Here is a 20,596-nt window from a genome sequence, read left to right on the forward strand (position 1 = left end):
CCTTGTTAATGTGCCTGGAAGAACAATAGAAGATGCTCCAAGCACTAGGAATCTTACATCCACATGGGAGACCCAGAAGTTGTTTCTGGCTCCTGGCTTCAGCCTGGCCCATCTCTGGCCACTGTAGCTACCTGGGGAGTAAACCAGCTGGTGTGTGTGTGTGTGTGTGTGTTTCTGAATTTCAGATAGATAAAATCATAAAAGAAAAAGAAAAAAAAAGGAAGGAAGGAAGAGAAGACTGGGGTTAGTGCAGTGGCTTACAGGCTAATCTTCCACCCACAGTACTGGCATCCCGTATGGACACTGGTCCAAGTTTCAGATGCTCCCCTTCTGATCCAGGTCCTTGCTAACAGCCAGGCAGCAGAGGATGGCCCAAGTTCTTGAGCACATGAACCCCCATGGGAGAGTCCGCAGAAGGTACTGGCTCCAGGTTTTGGAGAGCTCAGCTATGGCTATTGCGGTCACGAAGGAAACACACCAGCGGATGCAGCTTCTCTTTCTCTCTCTCCCTGTCCATCCCTCCCTCTTCACTCAACTTTCAAGTTAAAGGAATCTTCAGGAAAACACATACATACATACACACACACACACACACACACACCTCAGATTTTAAAAAAAATTAAGATGAGACTATTGATTCCACCGGTCTCTTGAACACAGAACCCAATTTGCTATAACCAGGACACATATCTTCCAGAAGTCAGGCATATCCACTGTCCACAATGACTCATGCCAAACATATATGCACTTTCAGATGTCATACCAAAGTATAACTTAAAACATAGTTCCCCAACTATCAGGACCTCTTTTATGCACACTATTCTCCAGATTTCAGTGAAATCATCTTTTAAATAGAAAGTTATTTTACTAAAAATTAATGCATTTGTTGAATGTATTCTAAACCACATTAGTTCAGCCCAACAATAAGAATGATTTGACACCCAGATAATCCTGGTTCACCTACTAAGAGCTTTATCTACCGCCCAGTGCTTTCCGAGTCAGTGTCCAGGAAAGCACTGAAGTGCTGAGAAGTCCTGCCCAAAGAGGACAGCAGTGCACTGCAACTCCACACTTGCTAGTTATCACGGAGCTCATCTCCTCTCCCCTCGTTAATGGAGGGAGTAAGTAGGAATAGCAGAATACCTGTTAACATCTTACAGAAAAATATTTCAGAACAGGTAGCTTTAACTAACATAGTTACATACTTTGCACATATAAACAACATACACTTACTAAATTCTTAAAATAGTGAAAGTTGGTTTGAAACACACAGTATATACCTGTATTTTGCTTTTTCATGAACCCAGACATACTCAGGGTCTTTCAAACTCAAGCGTGCAAGGTCCTTTACAGATTTGGTTTGTGTTGCTGAGAAAAGTAAAGTCTGACGCTTCTTGGGAAGATTTTCAATGATGGCATTCATGGTATCAGCAAAACCCATATCCAAGATTCTATCTGCCTCATCAAGAACTAAAAGAGGAAAGCAAAAAAATTGAAACATTTAAAATATACATTAAGAGAAATATAATCTGGTATCATAGGTCAGTACCTAAAATAGGAAAAAAAAAAAAAAAAAGGACATTAGTGGAAAAACTGATGAAATCTGAACAAAGCCTAGAATTTAACTAAGTAACATGCCAGTATGAATATTAGTTTTGACAAAGGTACCACAGCTGTATAAACCACTAACACTAGGGAAAACTGAGTGAAAGGTATATCACGATTCATTATTATTGCAACCCTTCTAGACATCTAGAAGTATTGGCACTGTGGCATAGCGCATTTAGCTGCTATCTATGATGCTGGCTTCCCAGCTCTGCTTTTCTGACCCAACTCCCTGCGAATAAGCCCAGGCAGGCAATAAAAAAAAGGCTCCTGCTCTAGGCCCCAAACACTCCCAGCTGAGACCCAGCCAGAGCTCCAGGCTTAGGCTTAGGCTTGGCCCAACCCCAGCCCGTGCTGCCAATTGAAGAGTGAGATGGAAGATATTTTTCTCTCATTTTTTTTCTCTCTCCTTCTTTGTGTCTCCGATTCTAAAACCCTGTCTTTCAAATAAACAAAGTAACTCTTAAAAAAAAAACTATAAAAACATCCTACTTAGTTGTGGTTTCTGGATTTTAGAGCACAATGCTCAAAAAACTATTTCTCACACTGTTTTCAATCAGAACATTTCTCAAATATTTCTGCCATTAATATTTATGAGGTTCTCTCCCAAATCTCAGCTTGTTCCTTATTAGAAATTCGTTACACTCACCTAAAATTTGGAGATTGGTTGCGTGAAAACATATTGTTTCATCCATGTGTTGAAGAAGCCGACCCGGTGTGCAAACGAGTATGTTTATGTTGTTGATCCTCTCGGCTTCATGCTTCAGATCCTGCAAACAGTTGTTTCCTCTGATTACCCACACTTGTCACTCTGAGCAGCCTGCGCACCAACACTAAGAAATCCACCTGCATGTGGCACTTCACCACAGCAGATTATATATTCTCAGAAATAAACATGACTTCTTCCTTCTATTTTTGCAGCACATCCAAATTTTGAGGCTAAATAAAAGCCCTTACTGAAGACCTAAAGATTTTAAAAGTTCTATATTTGTAGTCACACTTAGAACTTTCAGGCCAAAAAAAAAAAAAAAATCAGGAGAATATGCCAATTCTTAATTTCCTATCCACTTGACCAGAACTGACTTAAAACTGGAATTGCGGGGTCTTTTTACTTTTCCTCCTGCCACTATGGCAGGGGACTAGGGTCTTTTCTATCTCAGAACCCCCTCCCATCACTAGGACGGGAGTCTCCTTTCTCAGCTTTTCTAATAAATCTTGCTTTAAAACTAAAAAAAAAAAAAAAAACTGGAATTGCTCCCACTCTTCCCATCAGAACTCTAGAGTCGAACCAGACACCACTCACTATACTTGGCAGACTGAAACCAAAGCCAATCCGCACATCCTAGAGGCTCTCTACTTTTAACACGGGAGTGAGAGAATGTCAGAAGCCAAGGCTGGTGGCAGGTCGAAGAGTACATGAGGGTCTGTGATGTACTCTTTCTTCTTTCGCACATGTTCACAACTAAAGTCAGAAAATCACGCGTCCAGAGCGGATTACAGTAGATACAATCACCCCATGTATTCTATTAGAACAAAAGTTGAGCAAGTTTTACCATGACCTAAGGAAACAGTCCTCCAATCTACCTTCCTTTCTTTCGCTACTAATGAAGCAAATGTTCTGAATTACTCAAGCTGTCAGATAGAAAACCTTATCAAAATGCTCAAGTCCACAAATTGAAATGTTATCTTTCCCAAGGTACAAGTCCAGTAACAGTAATTCTGTCTCCGAGTCTAACCAGTTCTAATATTCTGACAAAAATGGGACTCTGTAGACCTATGAAATTGGTACTGTAAACCACAGTGGCCACTCACAGGTGCACCCACCCTGTGAAGTCCTGTCCAGAAGGCCAGTCAAGTTACATGAAATCTCTACCAGACTTCTCACCAACACACACTTTAAGCTTCAATACAAGTACGGAAGAAAAGAAGGAAGGGTAACAGGAAAAGGACAAACCTTTCCACCAATGATGAGGCCAGCCGAGAAGTCATGATTCTTCCCCACTTTCCGGAGAACCTCGAAGGTCTGATAGGCCAGTTCTCTAGTAGGCGATATTATCAGAACCCCCAGGCCATCTGTTGAAGTCCACTGCAGACGATACAGGGCTTCCAGCACCTCAGAGAAGACAGCAAACGTGTGTTCAGTAAGACAAGTGCCAAGACAGCCTTTTGATCCACATGTTCGTCTCGTCCCTCTAAATCACAGATACCTTCCAAGCAGAAAACACAGCCCTCAAGTTTTACCCAAGAGACTGTTCCTTTGTCTTCCATCTACCAGAAGCATAAATCAAACAGAAAGGAAAAGCCCGTGGTACCCCCAGCCAGGGCTACCAGAAATTAGGCTATCACAGAAGACACTCTTTTAAAAATAAAAATCTAGGGCCCAGCGCAGTGGCCTAGAGGCTAATGTCCTTGCCTTGCATGTGCCAGCATCCCATACGGGCGCCAGTTCTAATCCTGGCCCCACTTCCCATCCAGCTCCCTGCTTATGGCCTGGGAAAGCAGTCAAGGACAATCCAAAGCCCTGGAATCCTACACCCTATTCTTCTGGACCAGCAATGTTTTACAAATCAAAAATAAAAAACTAAGTGAGATATAAGTGGATTCCTAAGCACCTGCTATACTGTTAAAAAGAACAGATAGCAATGAACCACGAAATTCTCAATGACCAACCAAAACCCCTGACAGTGAGCATCTTCAGGTTTAACCTAAACACACAGCAACTGGAAATGAAACTGGCAGGCCTGCACCAAATAAAAGAAAAAATTATAATAATAATAAAGATTTTCCCCATCTAATACAGAGCAGAAGCATTCAGTGCGTCCAGCACCCTTTAAGACTGTAATTCCTTCACCTAGCAAGTTAATGAGGGCACCTCATGACCAGTGTGGCTGGACCCGGGGGATACAAAGGAGCACAAAAGGTCTGGCTCCTGGGTGCTGAGGCATGCTTTCTGGACATGGAGATAAAACATAAAAACTCTTTATGTAATTATTTTTTTGTATCTAGGCATAAATGTTCTGACTATACACAGAGGAGCTGACCCAATAACTTATGTACTTACTGGAACCAAGAAAGCCAAAGTCTTGCCAGACCCAGTCTTGGCAGCTCCCAGCACATCTTTCCCTTGCAAAGCCAGGCCAATCGTCTGCTTCTGTATCTCGGTCACCATGCGGTACTGTGCTTCTTGCAAACCTGACAGTGTGAAAAGGAGAAAGACACCTTAGAAAAAACCCTGCAGAATGTCGTTAGAGGCTGAAATACATCCCTGAACCTACACTGAAGTTCAGAATGTGACTAAAGGCCTCTGAGGAGAGATTAAGTAAAAATGTGATTCTTGAGCCATTCCATAACGTATACATATTTACAAACATCTTGTCATACACTATAAATTCTTCTTTTTGCCAAATAAGAGGCAGTAAAGAGGTAGCGACCTGCAAGCCAAGAAAGGAGGCTCAGAACAGATCCTTCCATCTAGCCCTTAGGACATCAAGCCTGCCACCATCTTGATTTCAGACTTCCAGCCAACAGAACCGCAAGAAAATAAATTTCTATTGTCTATGCTACCAGTCTGGCATTTTGCTATGGCAACCCTGGAAAACTCATAACAATGGTGTCACATTTGTTTATTCCATTAATTATTTAGCACAACTAGGTTTTTCTGTAATTATTCAGACACTTCTGGCATCTTTTTTTTAATGAAAAATTAAAATTTTACAATTAAAACTCAATTATATAAAGGTCAGCACATTGGCTAAACTGGCTCATCCTCTGCCTCCAAGTGCAAGCATCCCATATAGCGCCAGTTTGTGTCCAGGCTGTTCTATTTCCCATCCAGCTATCTGCTTATGGCCTGGGAAAGCAGCGGAGAATGACTCAAGGCCTTTGGAACCTGCACCCACATGGGAGACCTGGAAGAAGCTCCTGACCCCTAGCTTCATATTGGCTCAGTTCACGCCACTGCAGCCATTTGGGGAGTGAACCAGCAGATGAAAGATCTTTTCTTGTCTTTCCTTCTCTCTATAAATCTGCCTTTCCAATGACAATAAATAAATGCTTAAAAAAGATCTCCATTATACACATTTCCTATCTATCAAAATTATCCAACAAAGTAAGATTAGTCAGGTTAAGCTCCCTCTAAACATTCCTTTTATAAAAAGTATAAATACATACAGTAACATGTCCCCAAATCACTATATCCTTACCTTTCAGTGTTTTCTTGGATAAGGGAAAATCTGAAAATCTTGTAATTTCATTCACATTTATCTACAGGGAACAACAGAAATGTAGAAAACAAAAGCAAGTTACCTACTGGACAATTCATTTGTTCCAAAACAGTCTATTTTCTGTAAATTGTACTGTTTAGCTCATTTTTTTAAAGATTTTTTTGTTGTTGTTGGAAAGTCAGATATATAAACAGGAGAGACAAAAAGGAAGATCTTCCTTTCACTGATTCACTCCCCAAGCAGTTGCAACAGCCGAAGCTGCACTGATCCGAAGCCAGGAACCCAGAGCCTCTTCCATGTCTCCCATGTGGGTGCAGGGTCCCAAGGCTTTGGGCCATCCTCAACTGCTTTCCCAGGCCACAAACAGCTGGATGGGAAGCGGGGCTGCTGGGACACAAACCAGTGCCCATATAGGATCCCAGTGCATGCAAGGCGAGGACTTTAGCCACTAGGCTACTGTGCCAGGCCCACTTAGCTCATTTTTGATAATGTAGGATTGAATTCAACCATCACTTCTAATTAAAAGTCATATGGCCGGCATCCCATATAGGGGCCAGTTCATGTCCCAGCTACTCTACTTCCAATCCACCTGTCTGTTTATGGCCTAGGAAAGCAGCAGAGAATGGCTCAGGTCCTTGGGAACATGCACCCAAATCGAAGACCTGGAAGAAGCTCCTGGCTCCTGGCTTTGGATCAGCTCAGCTCTGGCCACTGCAGACATTTGGGGAGTGAACCAGCAATGGAACATTGTCTGTCCTTCTCAGTAAATCTGCTTTTCAAATAAAAGCGAAAAAACATTTTTTTTAAAAAAAGGGTCATCTTCCTTTTGAAATGAATACTTTGAAGAAGCTTCCTGAATAAAAAAACATAACTACAACATCCTTCCCCCACATCAGGGCCCCAAACAACCATTTCCTCTCCAAGCCAGATGTACTGTGAAAGCAGGAACACCACACTTTCTTTCCTGTCCCCCCATGGACACAGGAGGGAAAACTGAAACGTTTATCTTACCCACCTTCCCCCAACCCAATCCTCTCCAACCTAACTGCAAGTCCACACAGATCTATAATCCCCTCATCTTTGTAATAAATATTCAAATAATTTTAACAAAAAATTAAAATAAAAATAACTAAAACTATTTCACTTAATTCAAAAAACTTCATTCAAGACACACACATGAATTTGAACAACCATCACCTTCAAAGTGAGAACAGCTCAATTTTAGGAAGAATGCATATTTGTAGTCATTCCTCAACGGATATCAATTTTTTTAATTTATTTATTCATTATTGGAAAGGAATATTTATAGAGAGAAGGAGATTCAGACATAAAGATCTTCTGTCCACTGATTCACTCCCCAAGCGGCCACAATGACTAGAGCTGAGCTGATTTGAAGTCAGGAGCCAAGAGCTTCTTCTGATCTCCCACATGGGTGCAGGGTCCCAAGGGCTTTGTGCCATCCTCTCTTGCTTTCCCAGGCCATAAGCAGAAAGTTACATGGGAAGTGGGCAAGCCGGGTCAGTAACTGACACCCATATGGGATCCGGGCCAGTGCGAGGCAAGGCTTTAACCTGTAAGCCATCATGCTGGGCCGAAGGGCAATCAACTTAAGAAATAACTACAAACTACAGACCATAATGATATACCTTCTAGAATACACTGAAGTTAGCTGATACAAATACATCTTGACAACACAAACCTTTTAAAGGTTTAATCATCCATCAATGGCATATGAAATCCAACCTAATCATACTCACTTGTGGGTAACTGAAGGAAAAGTATCATCTCAAAATAACTAGGAGAAATTTGTGTCGTGATACGAAGTCACAGTACATAACATTTTACCCTTTAACTTTACAACTTTAATGTTATCCAAATGTTCTTTACTGATGTTCTTCATTAGCATAAACTCAATTTTCTAAATTTCATTTCAGCAGCTCAGGAGAATTACTTTATTACAGATGCTGAATGCAGGAATCACTGCTCAGATCTTGCAATATGTTGCCAAATTATTCATGATTCACAAAAGGGAAGGCTGGATTTATAAGGTTCATTTATTTAAATTACACTCTAGGCAGCAAAAATATTACATTGGTATTTCATTTCATAATCTGCACACTTTCCCAGAATTGTTAATGTTACTAGGAAGGGTTATTGTCTACCTCCAAATACTAAAAACACACATACAAATATTACAATAGTATCTTAATCCCAGCAAATCACTCCAGGTAACACTACAAAGTAAGCAGATGTAACGTGCGCTAGAATTAAACGAAGGTTTATTCAAATATTTTTAAGATTTATTTAATTATTTGAAAGTCAGAGTTTCAGAGAAAGAGACAGATGGATTCCACCTGCTGGTTCACGGTCCAGATGGCTGGACCAGGCCAAAGCCAGCAGCACCTTCTAGGTCTAGCACCTGGGCATCAGGGCCCAAGCAACAGGCCATCCACTGCTGCCTTCCCAGGCCATTGGCAGGCAGACAGACTAGAAGTGGTGCAGCTGGGACCCAAATCAGCACCTTTATGGGATGCCAGCAGTGTCAAAAGACCAGCCCCAAGAAGGGTTTATTCAAATAATTTGCTGTTCTAGCAAGAATCGTCACCCAAAAGATAATCCTCCAAACAGAACTGGATTGATGTGCCAGACATCCTTACACGTGTGGTATTCTTAGCTAAAAACTCTGTTTTCATGAGGCTTGGGATGCCTGCAAAAGGAGGTAAACTAGCAACACACCCTGCAAACCCCATCAAAAAACACAACCCACGCAGGCACTCAAAATGCTGCACATCTTTCTAAAGTATGTTCACGCCCTGGTGAGAAGGTTGGGCAGAACCAAACTGTTCCAGCACTCTACCACTAACTACCACAAGAGAAAGCTCTACACAACATTCTTTTTTTTCTAAAGATTTATTTATTTTTATTGCAAAGTCAGATATACAGAGAGGAGGAAACAGAAAGGAAGATCTTTCGTCCAATGATTCACTCCCCAAGTGAGTGCAACAGCTGGAGCTGAGCTGATCTGAAGCCAGGAACCAGGAACCTCTTCCAGGTCTCCCACACGGGTGCAGGGTCCCAAGGCTTTGGGCCGTCCTCGACTCCTTTCCCAGGCCACAAGCAGGGAGCTGGATGGGAAACGGGGCTGCCGAGATTAGAACTGGCGCCCATATGGGATCCTAGCACGTTCAAGGCGAGGACATTAGCAATTAGGCCACCATGCCGGGCTCTCTACACTACATTCTTAAAAGGTCATTGAAGAAAAAATGGAAATTAACTGCTGATGCCATAAAATACAGGTCAACAAACAATGCCTAAAGACCAAACACAATCTGCTGCCTATTTCTGTAAAGTAGCTCTGACAGATTATGTGTCTCACAGGCCTAACAGACTTCTGGCTAAAGATTTACAGGGAGAATTTGCCAACCCCATTCTGGAAGATCCTTAGTAATATTCCAAGTAAGCATTTTGAAGCCAACAAAAGACAGCTATACTTCCTGTGACGGAAAATGCTCTCTGTCCTTCCCTGCACACCTTTATCAGAAAGAAAGCAAAAGGCACTAGGCTGAACGGTTAAGACTGCTTGGGGCTCGGTGCGGTAGCCTAGCGGCTAAAGTCCTCGCCTTGCACACACCAAGATCCAATATGGGCGCCGGTTCTAATCCTGGCAGCCCCACTTTCCATCCAGCTCCCTGCTTATGGCCTGGGAAAGGAGTCGAGGACAGCTCAAAGCCTTGGGACCCTGTACCTGTGCGGGAGACCCAGATAAAGCTCCTGGCCCCTGGCTTCAAATCGGGGCAGCTCAGGCCATGGCGGCCACTTGGGGAGTGAATCAGCAGACGGAAGATCTTCCTTTCTGTTTCTCCTCTTCTCTGTATATCTGACTTTCCAACAAAAATAAATCAATAAATCTTTAAAAAAAATAAATATTAAAAAAAACTGCTTAGAGTGCCTATATTCGACATCAGAGCGTTTGGGTCCACAGGTGAACTCTAATCCAGCTTCCTGCTAACATGCATCCTGTGAGGCAGCATGTGCGACTCGGGCAGTTGAGTCCCACCACCCACACGGGAGTTGTGCATTAAGTTCCAGCCTGTGATCTCGGCCTGACCCAGCTCTGGCTGTTGCACCGGGAAATGAACCAGCAGATGAGAGCTCTCTCTCACAAATAAAGTATGCTTAAATTCTTAAAAATTCCATCTCTAAATCCTTTCACACCACCTAGAATCTGTATCACTATTCATTGAGACAATAGATGTGTTAGGAATGTGCCTCTTCGCTCCTCTTTCACAGGCCCTTGCAGATACTTCAGGGCAGTCACACGACATCTGCCACCCTAGCCTATGCAGCTTCCAGGGACAAGAATGTGTACATTGTGAGGAAGCCACTATTCCTCCTACCCCAGCCTCCAAAAGCTGTTCACAAGCCACCTTCCACTCTCCCCTCCAAGCCCTTCCGAAGCCAATTCAAAAGCACATGCAACAATCCACGGAGAAAAAGGTCTTCAAACCACCTCACAAAAAAAAAGGGACAAAAAAAAAAAAAAAAAACAGGTAGTTTTATTTTGGTGCAATTTTTTTTTAATTCATGCACTTTTTTGAAGACCACTCATACGTCCTTCCTTGAAGAACATGTATTTGCACGTCCTTTACCACTTTACCTTGCTACCTCTGCCTAGAATGACCCTGCCAATCTTTTCCATCTGCTAAACTCATCACTCAAAAACCAGTTCCACTCATGGCTACCACACACTCCTGGACAGTTTGTGCCCTGCACAAACGCACCTCCGAAGGATGAGGTACTAAGGGTTCGAATCTGGCCAAGCTGAGCTCCCAAAGTCAGGTCTGAGGCTGCAACACTCAGGAAGAAGGATAGCATGCCCAAGAAAACATGGGTTTCCTAAGGGATCCGGCCAGGAACTCCTTAATGACAGTTCATATTTAAATTTCAGTCTTTTCTCAGTCTTTTAAAAGATGCTGAATTAGTATCCTTTGATGCTGGGCAGCTTTCAGTCAACCACAAGATTGCACTGCAAATTTTTTGTTTTAGCTTCATACCTGTTGTTGACTTTGTTTCGTGGTTTCTCATTTAAGGGATTGTGTAGTGACTGTGTAAAACAGACAAGGCAGTATGCATCTCTACCTCCAAATCAAAGATGGACTCCCAATGAAACTGTTGGACATATCTAAAAAATGGAATGCAGTACTGTGACGTTATCTGTACCAGCAATGTCAAGATACACTTAAATAACAGACTGATGGAATCATGACAGCTTATGAAGGAATGTACTACTGTCTTCATGGTTGGGGTTCTGAGATCAGCAGCTCAGATGGAGCGATCCCAAAAGAAACTTTACCTGAGGTGATCCCAGGCCTGATTCTTGTGTGTGCACGCCAGTACAGGGTCTGGCACTGCCCGTTACCCCAATCAGCTTATGCATATTATAATAATATGGGGGAAAATCAGTTGGGGGAATTTGGGCAGGGGTAGGAAAATTCCAGACTCTATGGAATTGTACCATAAAAACCATAAATAAATAAATAAATAAATAAATAAATAAATGAATAAATAAAAGAAGTGCAAAGGTAGATGTAATATAGAACATCTCTTTGGAGTCAGAGGAGTTACACAGCCATAGTCAAGGAATTATGGCAGCCCTGAGAAGCTTTAAAAAAACAAACGAAAAAAATTGCCAGACATTGATAAGGAAATCACAGGCAGGACTCAAAATCCAGCAAATCTAAAGCAGGTTGATTTTTAAGTTGTTAATTTTACATGGCCTGCAAATGATGTTACAAATATCTAAATGGTTCCTGGCAGAAAAAAGGTTTCCCACTCTCCCCAACCCTCCCCAATCTCCTACCTCTCCTGCCACCGCCCCCCCAATCTGCCCCCTCACACCCATGATGCAGACACCTAGATTTCTACCCAGGAAGCTGATCTCACATTTTGGACCTCCAGAACAACAGGGAATAAACTTCTGTTGTTCCAAACCACAAGATTTGTGTTAGCTTCTTACAACTGTAATAGAAAGTTAATACAGCAAATTATGAATTCAGGAGGGATAACTGTTTTACGAGAAAAAAGATAATGACTTCCAGCTGCTAGCATAACCTGTGATATCTATGATTCCCTGAAGACATCTAGGGCAGCCAGAAACAAAAGACAGAAAGCTCTGGATAGAACACAAGAACAGTCCATGGTCCTCAGGAACAAACTAAGAAAGGACTGAGACAACGTTCCCTAAGCCAGCCTTCCCCACACTTTAGCCCTAAGCAACTCCAGTCACAATCCAAAATGAAATATAATAGCAACCTTCTTTACAATGTCTGCCTAAAGTGCTTTAGTAATACAGTAGCAGCTAATATACAGCATACCTATATCTGCCATAATCTCACTAAATCGCCCACCACAATGTATAAGGTAGGCACTATTGTTTTGCCTTTCGAAGACCAATGGAACAGAACAGAGTAGGCACCCATCCTGAAGCCACACATCTAGTGAGCAGGAGTCAGATCAAATATGATCATCTGAACCCCAAAGTCCAAATTCTACGATGCTAACCTCTACCTCCTTACTAAATTGATCTGAGGGTCATTTACAATAAGACTAAAGCAGGATGACAAGTAATGACAATAATCCAGGAATGTTCTCCCTGTGAAATCACTTACTATACTGCCTTAGAAGGGACCAGTCACTGAGAGGCCAAGCAGGGTGAGGGAAAGCCAGCAGACAGGGATTGAGGTGGAAAGGAACTGCCACTTCTGCCAGGGTTGGAGTGAGAGATCAGAGCGCCCAGGGATACTCACCTTGGGAGTACCACTGACAATGTAGGGATCACAAGGACACGCAGCAAAAGAGGCAAAGGGGATAGCCACAGGAGGGAGGATGCTGAGGGAGGCAGAATGGGTTAACAGTGAATAGCATGGAGCTGGTGTTGTGAACTAATGGGTTAAGCCACTGACCCCAATGCCTGCCTCCCATATGGGCACCAGTTCTAATCCAAGTTGCTCTGCTTCCTATCCAGCTCCTTCACCTTCCTGGGAAGGTAGAAGATGTTCCATACGCTCGGGCCCCTGAACCCATCTGGAACACCCAGAAGGAACTTCTTAGCACCTGGCTTTAGCCCAGCCCAGCCCTGGTCATTGCGGTCATTTAGGGAGTGAACCAGCAGATGGAAGATCTCACCATCCCTCTCCAATTGTGCCTTTCAAATAAACAAAATAAATCTTTAAAAAAAAAATAGTGAAAAACCACGGCCGGGGTGAAGATGCTACCTGCAATGCTGGCATCCCATATGGACAATGGGACGTCCCAACTCCTCCACTTGCCACACAACCACCTGTCAAGAGCCAGGGAAAAGCAGCACAAGATGGCGCAAGTATTGGGGTCCTTGCCACCTCTATATGAGATCGGAATGAAACTCCTGGCTCCTGCCTAGCCACTGCAGCCATTCCTGGAGTGAACCAATGGAATATCTTTCTAAGCAAATCTTTAAAAACAAAAATTATTGAGGAGCAAAGGTTTTGGAATTAGACATGAGTGTACTTGCAATTCCACAGCATCTGTTAAGTATGAGGGCTTGGGACAAGTTTCTTACCCTCTTAAAGTTTCACTTCTCTCATCTGTAAAATGGGAATATTATGATAAATACCGCAGACCAAGTGAAAGCACAAAAATAAAGCACACGAGGAGGGCTACCAACGTGGCATCGACTCCATCACTGTCACTACTACTCCATAAGTTCGCGGGAACAGACAGCAATGGGCTTCCCTCCCTCAAATTCCACTGCATTCCCGTGCTTTTTTCGCGAACAGCATAATGACTAAAGGGTGGCCAGGATAAGAGAGGTGTGAGGCGAGGAACCCGGCACTTACCCAGGGACACCCGCTTACACCTGACCCGCACCCCCCCCGTCGGCCTGCTCCCCAGGCACCAGGCGGCCCGACCCCCAGTGGCACGCTGCCCGGCCGCCGGAGCCCCCTGCCCAGCACCGGCCTCACCTTCCCGTAGTTCTCCACGAGGCGGCTGATTCCCTCGCGCTCCACCTGCCATTCGGGCTTCTTTTGCTGTTTCCTCAACTGCTTCTTCTGTTTCTGTCTGTGACTGTGTTTCTTCTTCCAGCGATTAAAGCTCCGCACCGGGTCGAGCCGCGCTCCTGGAGCCCGCCAGTCAGCAGTTTTGCCCATGGCAGTGGGCAGCAGCACACACGGCCCACAGACACGAAGGCCAGCCTGAGGAGCGGGTCCTCAGGCGTGGGGAACTCGCAAAAAGCGCATGCGCGAACCCAGGCGCCCGCCCCCCCACGCCTTTGAAACCGGGGCACGCTCTGATGACGTCCCGGAAAACTGAGCGACCATTGGTGACTTGGCTTCCGCAGGGAGGAGCGGTGTCAGGGAAGGGGCGGGGCGTCCGGGCGAGGGGGCGGTTCCCAGAGGCGCCCGGAGCACGCCAGCTCTTTAAAAGTACGCATGCTCAGCTGTTGCCGTTACTATGGTGTTACTCCACTTAATATTCAAAGAGGAGGCTCTACTTCGCAAATACTGTGATCTCCGTTCTGCAGATTCAGAACCGAGGAACCGGAACAGCTGGCCAAAAGCAAACAGCTAGTTAAAAACTTCTAATTTCTCTCCACTTATGTCCACCTCCTTAGGAATAAGCACATATTATGACTCCCGAGTTTGCACTTTCCCTTGGGTCCCTGAAACAACTGCAGCAGCGAGGGAACAGGAACAGAGAATAAATTAAGTTTTGGGCTTAGAGTGCTGCTATTATGAAGATAAGATGATGATTAAAGCAAACAAAGAATAGAAACGCTATTTGGAAACTGGTTAGTCAGTTAATTGGCGTTCGCGTCATTGGTTTTTCTTTTCTAGGAGATGGTTTATGGTGGGAGACAGGGAGACAGCAGAATCTCCATATTCAGGAATACTAGATGTGGTAGTGAGTAAAGCTCTGTAAGTGGAAGTCTTGTGGAAATATAATCACACCCTCAAAAATGAAAAACAGAACTACCACTAGCCCACCAATTCGTCTTCTGGGTGTATACTCAAAAGAACTGAGAGAAAGAACTCAAAAATGCTTTTGCTTACCCCTGTTCATAGCAGCAGTGTTCACAATTACTAGAGAGATGGAGAGACAGAAAGCTCTTCCATCCACTGGCTCAGCACAGCATGATCTGAAGCCATGCATTTTATAATGATTTCAAAATCAACTTCATTGTTTAGTTCAATGTTTCACTGAACTAAAAGGCAGTTGCATATATAATTTTAAACACTTTTTTTTTTTTTGGCTGTATTGGCTCAGGAATACTCAAGGTCTCCTCCTTGTTGTCTGTACAAATCAGTGATTTTGTTTTGTTCAGTTATTCCCATTTTTCAAAGTTATATTAAGCATCCATTGTCAGAGCGTATGATATGGTCTTCAGGGATCATCCCTCTTTTTGAGACTTAAAGCTAAAATTACATTGGTTTGATAGTCATCCTCATTCTTCTGTCCAAGTGCCCAAATCCCTTATTTAAAGAGAGTTTAATAATACAATATTCCCTGGATGGCAGCAGGCTTGAAAAAAAATTTTTTTTCAGTAGTCGCAATACTTGAACAGCATAATTGGTTATAAAGTCTTTGGTTCTCAGATTTTTCCTCAAATTCCTATGAATTGTTCTTCATCATTGTAATAGTATGTTGATACAATGTCTGCTGTCATCTTAATTTTCTTCCCTTTTCAATTAATTTGTCTTTTTTTACTTTTATTATTATTATCATTTTGTGATACACGTCCATAGGCCCTGGGATTTGTCTTATCCCCTTCCCAGTCCCTCCCCCTCACTGAGTTCCCCTATATCATTACTATGGTATAGTTCTTCATACACAGTCATATGTCCATCATTGAAGGCATGGACAATGGCAGAGAGTCCAGCATCCTATTGTCAATATGCAGTAAACAGTTTCACTGGGAGTCCATCTTTGTCTGTAAGTAGAGATGCATACTGCATTGTATCCTCACATCTGGATATGATAGTCTCCATTACACAGTTACTATACATCCCCTTAAATGAAAAGCCACAATACAAAATCAACAACAGGAAGAAAAATAGAAATTTACAATGCCATGAAGTTCTCAGGAGGTTTTGATAGTTCAACAGTACTGAATTGTTGTCAATCCCGCCACTCCAATCACAATGAGAGCTCTCCAGAATCCACTGGCTGCTATGGTCCAACTTAGAGTTTCCGTCTGCCCTGATATTCACTGCCAATGCTTGATTGGAGTAGTTAATCAATTTGTTGTGTCCTCCATCCTCTGCCATGGTACCAGGTTCCTCTGGAGGCTCCAATGTACTGCCATATCCTCCATGTGCATCTGGATGTGCCATCCACTGCTCTGTCTGAGACTCTGAGGAAGCCCAGCTCTGACACACACTCCACGGTCAGACCATCGAGCCTGCAATTCTTTCCGTGGTTGGGGTTCTGAGTCCAGTGCTTCAGTTGGTAGGAAGTCGCCAAAGAAGCCTCATCTGAGGTGATCACAGACCTGATCTTGTGTTTGCCAATACAGGGTTCGGCACAGTCTGTCCCCCAAATCAGTCTACGCAAACACTAGTAGTTGCAATTGCTGGATCAGCTCTGTCTCCAGTCTCGTGTTTTACGCAAACCAAAGGATGGGATCCTGCCCACCACATACTTGGCCTTCATGCAGACTAGTGGCAATTGCAGCCTCATCGGAGCAACTCTCAATAATCCCCACCAGGCCCGCCCCCGCCCCTGGTTCCCGTGCTTGCCAATATGTACAGCTGACTGTTCCCGTCTGTCTCATATCTCATTTGGCTCTCGTACATGTCAATAGGCATTGAAGTGCAGTTCATCCCAATCAGCCCCACTATCCTGTCCACATATGTGCCAGTGGGTGCCACCATCTGTCTAGCAATGCTGCAACTGACAGAATTTGCCCCCCTCACCCGTGCCAGTATCTACTAACTGATGCTGCAGCAAAGCCCAACCCACCCACACCCACTCTGGCTTATGCATGTACCAGAAGGTACAGTCAGATCAGTCTGGCCTTTTCCTGATCCAGATCACATGTAGGCCATCAGATGTTGTGGCCCTGCCCGGCCTGGTCTGCCCCCATCTCAGATCTCATGCTCACCAGAGGGAATAGTGGCTTAAAAGGGGGTCCCCCAGTGGGGCCATTCGCACCACCACATGGGCTTCACATGTGCTGGTTGGGTGCTACAGCCCAGTCTGGTACAGCCTGCCCCACTTCAGCATTTGCCAGTGGGTGCTACAGCCTGGCTGGGCCTGGCCCGCCCCAGTTCCAGCTCATGCTGGTGGGGCTACAGCCTAGCCCAGCTCTGCCAGCCCCCAGTCCTGGCCCTAATGTAGACTGGATGGTATTGCATCCTGACCCAGCCCAACCCATACTCCATTCTGGCATTCAGATTCTCCAGCAGATGATGTAAACTCACCCATCCTGGCGTGCCCCCACCTGCGCCAAATTTATACCAAATTGTATTTTGGCCTGGTCTGGGCTGCTCCCTGTCCTGTTTCTTGCACTTACCTGCAGCGAGTGTGTCCCAACTGAGGAGTTCCCCAAACTCCTCTATCAGGATCTCTCCCAATGCCATACATGATCTCTCTCACGCCCACCAGTGGGTCCATGGGCCAGCCCTACTTAGTCCACCTCCTGTCCCACAGGAACAGTGGCCTAATTTCCTGAATGGCCCTCACCCATTCCGGTTCTTGTTATCGGGTGCTACAGCCCAGCCAAGCCTGGTCTGCATCCAGACACAGCTCATACATGGCTCAGTAGGAGCAAAGACTTAGCCTAGCCCCCTTCCAAAACCAACCCATACACTTGCCAAAGGATGGGGCTACTTTGCCCAGCTTGCTCGGCCCCTAGTTCTGGACCATGTGTTCACCAGTGGGAGCTATGACCCCATAGGGGAGTTTCCCAGGTTCTCCCACTCGGCCTGCTCCCAGACCCAGATCTCACATGCTCCAGCAGGTGCTAGACCCTTGCCTGGCATAGCCTGCCCCTTCATCTTGGTCTTTGAGTTGGAGAGTGTTGTGGACAGGCCCACTCCACACCCTGTTTTAAGATGGAAATGCAGGTGCTGCAGCTTGGACCTGCCCAGCCTATTCTCAGCTCCAGTACCCATGAGTGTTGGCAGGTTTCATTTTCACACCTAGCTCAGCACATCACCATCCCAACTCTTGAGCTAACAAGCGGGCCTTGTACTTCCATAGGGCTAGGCCCATTTATCCCCGTGGGTTGTACCCCAGGGTCTAGTTCTCTCCTGTGCTGGTTAGTGTCATGGCCCTGCCTAATGTGACCTGTCCTCTGACACTCAATCAGGTACTTAGATCTAGGTCAGCTAGACAAGCCCCCAGCCACAGCTTTCGTGTGGACTGGTATGTGGCAGTCAGCGATGCTCTGTGCTAACAAGCCCACAGGACTCCCATGTGGGCTGGTGAATCAGTCTGACCCAAAAAAACTTCCAGTCTCTGACCTCCAAATCACCAGTTCTCAGTCCCCTCACTTACCTGTAAGTACAGTAGCTTTGTCGTTGACTGTCCCTCATGATTCATTCCTCACATACACACCCAGTGGCCTTATCCATGGATGTCCGTAGGCAGTAATTGATACCCCCCAAGACCCCAGAGCTCGCTGCCAGGAGGCCAGAAGGTAGAGCCCCGCACCACTTGGCACACTGGCCACCCACAAGCCCAGGACCCTCCCCTGACTCAGGAGCAGTAGATGGAGAGCTAGGTTCCCCAGCAGGTAGCCTTGCACGGCACACCTTCTCCCAGCCACAGTCACATGGCCAAGAGAGTAAGGTACCAACTCTACTGTTCTTCAATAATAATTTTTCAAATTCAAACAATTTTTCTTCCTTTTTTTTCTAAAAAACAAATCTCAAATTTTTTTAAAACCAACTCACATTTTAAAGTTAGCTGCTGTGAGTTATTTTCCCCAGAAACACAAGGAACTTTTAAAACACAGCTCTTTGTTTCAGCTTTTCCTACTCTGTGCTGTAACTGCTTCCCTACATTGTCACTGAAATCAAATACTGTTTAATTTTCAAGACAGTTTCATGAATCTGAAAAATTTGTCCTAAACTGAAGTGAGCCCCCATCCACATGTGCTTGCCATGCAAGAAAGAAGTAAAAACTTTTTTACTAAATCAGTTCCACTTATGCTTGGTTTTAAGTCCATTTGAAAAGTAGGGTATGTAATACAACGAAGTATATATTCATTCAAACAGTTAAGTCTCTCTTTGCTTCCTTTCATGTTATAAATGTCAGTCTGGAGTCATTTCTACGAAACAATATCCTTATGGAATTTCAATTTATTCTTTAAAAATTCACTTTCAAATTCGTATTTTCAAATTATATTCACTTTCAAATATTTTAGCTGACAAAAACTTTTCAGATTTAGGCACCATGTAATGTATGTAACATTATATATAATATAATGTATAACACAGTGATAAAAACTTTTTAGTAGTATTGAGCCCAGCGTGGTAGCCTAGGGTATAAAGTCTTCACGTTGCACACGCTGGGATTCCGTATGAGAGCCGATTCTGATCCTGGCGACCCCACTTCCCATCCAGCTCCCTGCTTGTGGCCTGGGAATGTGCCACCCAAAGCTTTGGGACCCTGCACCCACGTGGGGGATTCGGAGGAGGCTCCTAGCTCCTGGCTTCGGACAGCCTTACTTCATTGCGGCTCACTTGGGGAGTGAATCATCGGATAGAAGATCTTCCTCTCTGTCTCTCTTCCTCTCTGTATATCTGACTTTGTAATCAAAATAAATAATTCTTTAAAAGAACATTTTAGTAGCATCTTTAAGGGTTTTTATTTTTGAAGAGAAATAAACAATACATTACCATTCTCTACTGTTACTCCACTACATAATAAAACACGTGAAGTTCTTGGTCCTGGGGAGCTATAACTTATTCCTCATTAGCCAATCTTTCCCTATCGCACGCTTCCCCCTACCTTCCCCAACCTCTGGTAACCTCATTCTACTTGAAACTTACAAACAGGACAGTACAGATGTCTCTTTGACAGACTAACTTTCCTTCTTTTCAATACACACCCAATAGCAGTTTTGCTGAATCAAATGGTAGTTTGCTTATTGTTCCTTAAGACATTTCTACGTTGTTTTCTACAAGGACTGTACTATTTTTTTTTACTATACTAATTTTAAAGATTTATTTATTATTATTGGAAAGGCAGATTTACAGAAAGGACAGACAGAGAGAAATACCTTCCCTCTGATGATTCATTCCCCAAATGGCCACAATGGGCCATCTTCCACTGTTTTCCGAGGCCACAAGCAGGGAGCTGCATAGGAAGTGGGGCAGCTGGGGCTCAAATATGTGTCCATATGGGATCCCTGGGTTTGCAAAAGGAGAATTAGAATTAGTCAACTGAGCCATCACACATATCCAAGAATGTATTTTTTTAATAGTATACCCTGAGCTTTATTCCAAAATTTAACTTTCTAAAGATTTATTTATTTTTATTAAAATGGCAGATCAGATTTATGAAGAAAAGCAAAGACAGAGAGAAATATCTTCCAGCGACTGGTTCATTCCCTGAAAGTCACAATGGCCTGAGCTGAGCCTATCCAAAGCCAGGAGCCAGAAGCCTTCCAACATCTTCCTACTTTGGTGCAGGGTCTCGAGGTTTTGGTCCACCCTCTACTGCTTTCCTAGACCATAAACAGGGAGCTGGTTGAGAAGTGGAATAGCTGGGACACAAACAGG

The 20,596-nt window shown here is 44.1% G+C and overlaps 1 protein-coding gene across 1 annotated transcript in view; it reads right to left on the minus strand.

Moving 5' to 3' along the window:
• DDX10 (DEAD-box helicase 10) overlaps positions 1-14,097 on the minus strand; it is a 199,562-nt gene extending 185,465 nt beyond the window's left edge. Inside the window, exons 1-6 of the mRNA XM_004585037.4 lie at positions 13,829-14,097; positions 5,808-5,868; positions 4,667-4,797; positions 3,560-3,718; positions 2,255-2,375; positions 1,281-1,470 (exon numbers count right to left, since the gene is read on the minus strand). Coding sequence (XP_004585094.2) covers positions 1,281-1,470; positions 2,255-2,375; positions 3,560-3,718; positions 4,667-4,797; positions 5,808-5,868; positions 13,829-14,014 — 848 coding nt within the window. The 5' untranslated portion in view covers positions 14,015-14,097. The remainder of the gene's footprint in view (positions 1-1,280; positions 1,471-2,254; positions 2,376-3,559; positions 3,719-4,666; positions 4,798-5,807; positions 5,869-13,828) is intronic.
• Positions 14,098-20,596: the final 6,499 nt, after the last annotated feature.

Source organism: Ochotona princeps, chromosome 4, assembly GCF_030435755.1.
Source record: "Ochotona princeps isolate mOchPri1 chromosome 4, mOchPri1.hap1, whole genome shotgun sequence".
Taxonomy (NCBI): domain Eukaryota; kingdom Metazoa; phylum Chordata; class Mammalia; order Lagomorpha; family Ochotonidae; genus Ochotona; species Ochotona princeps.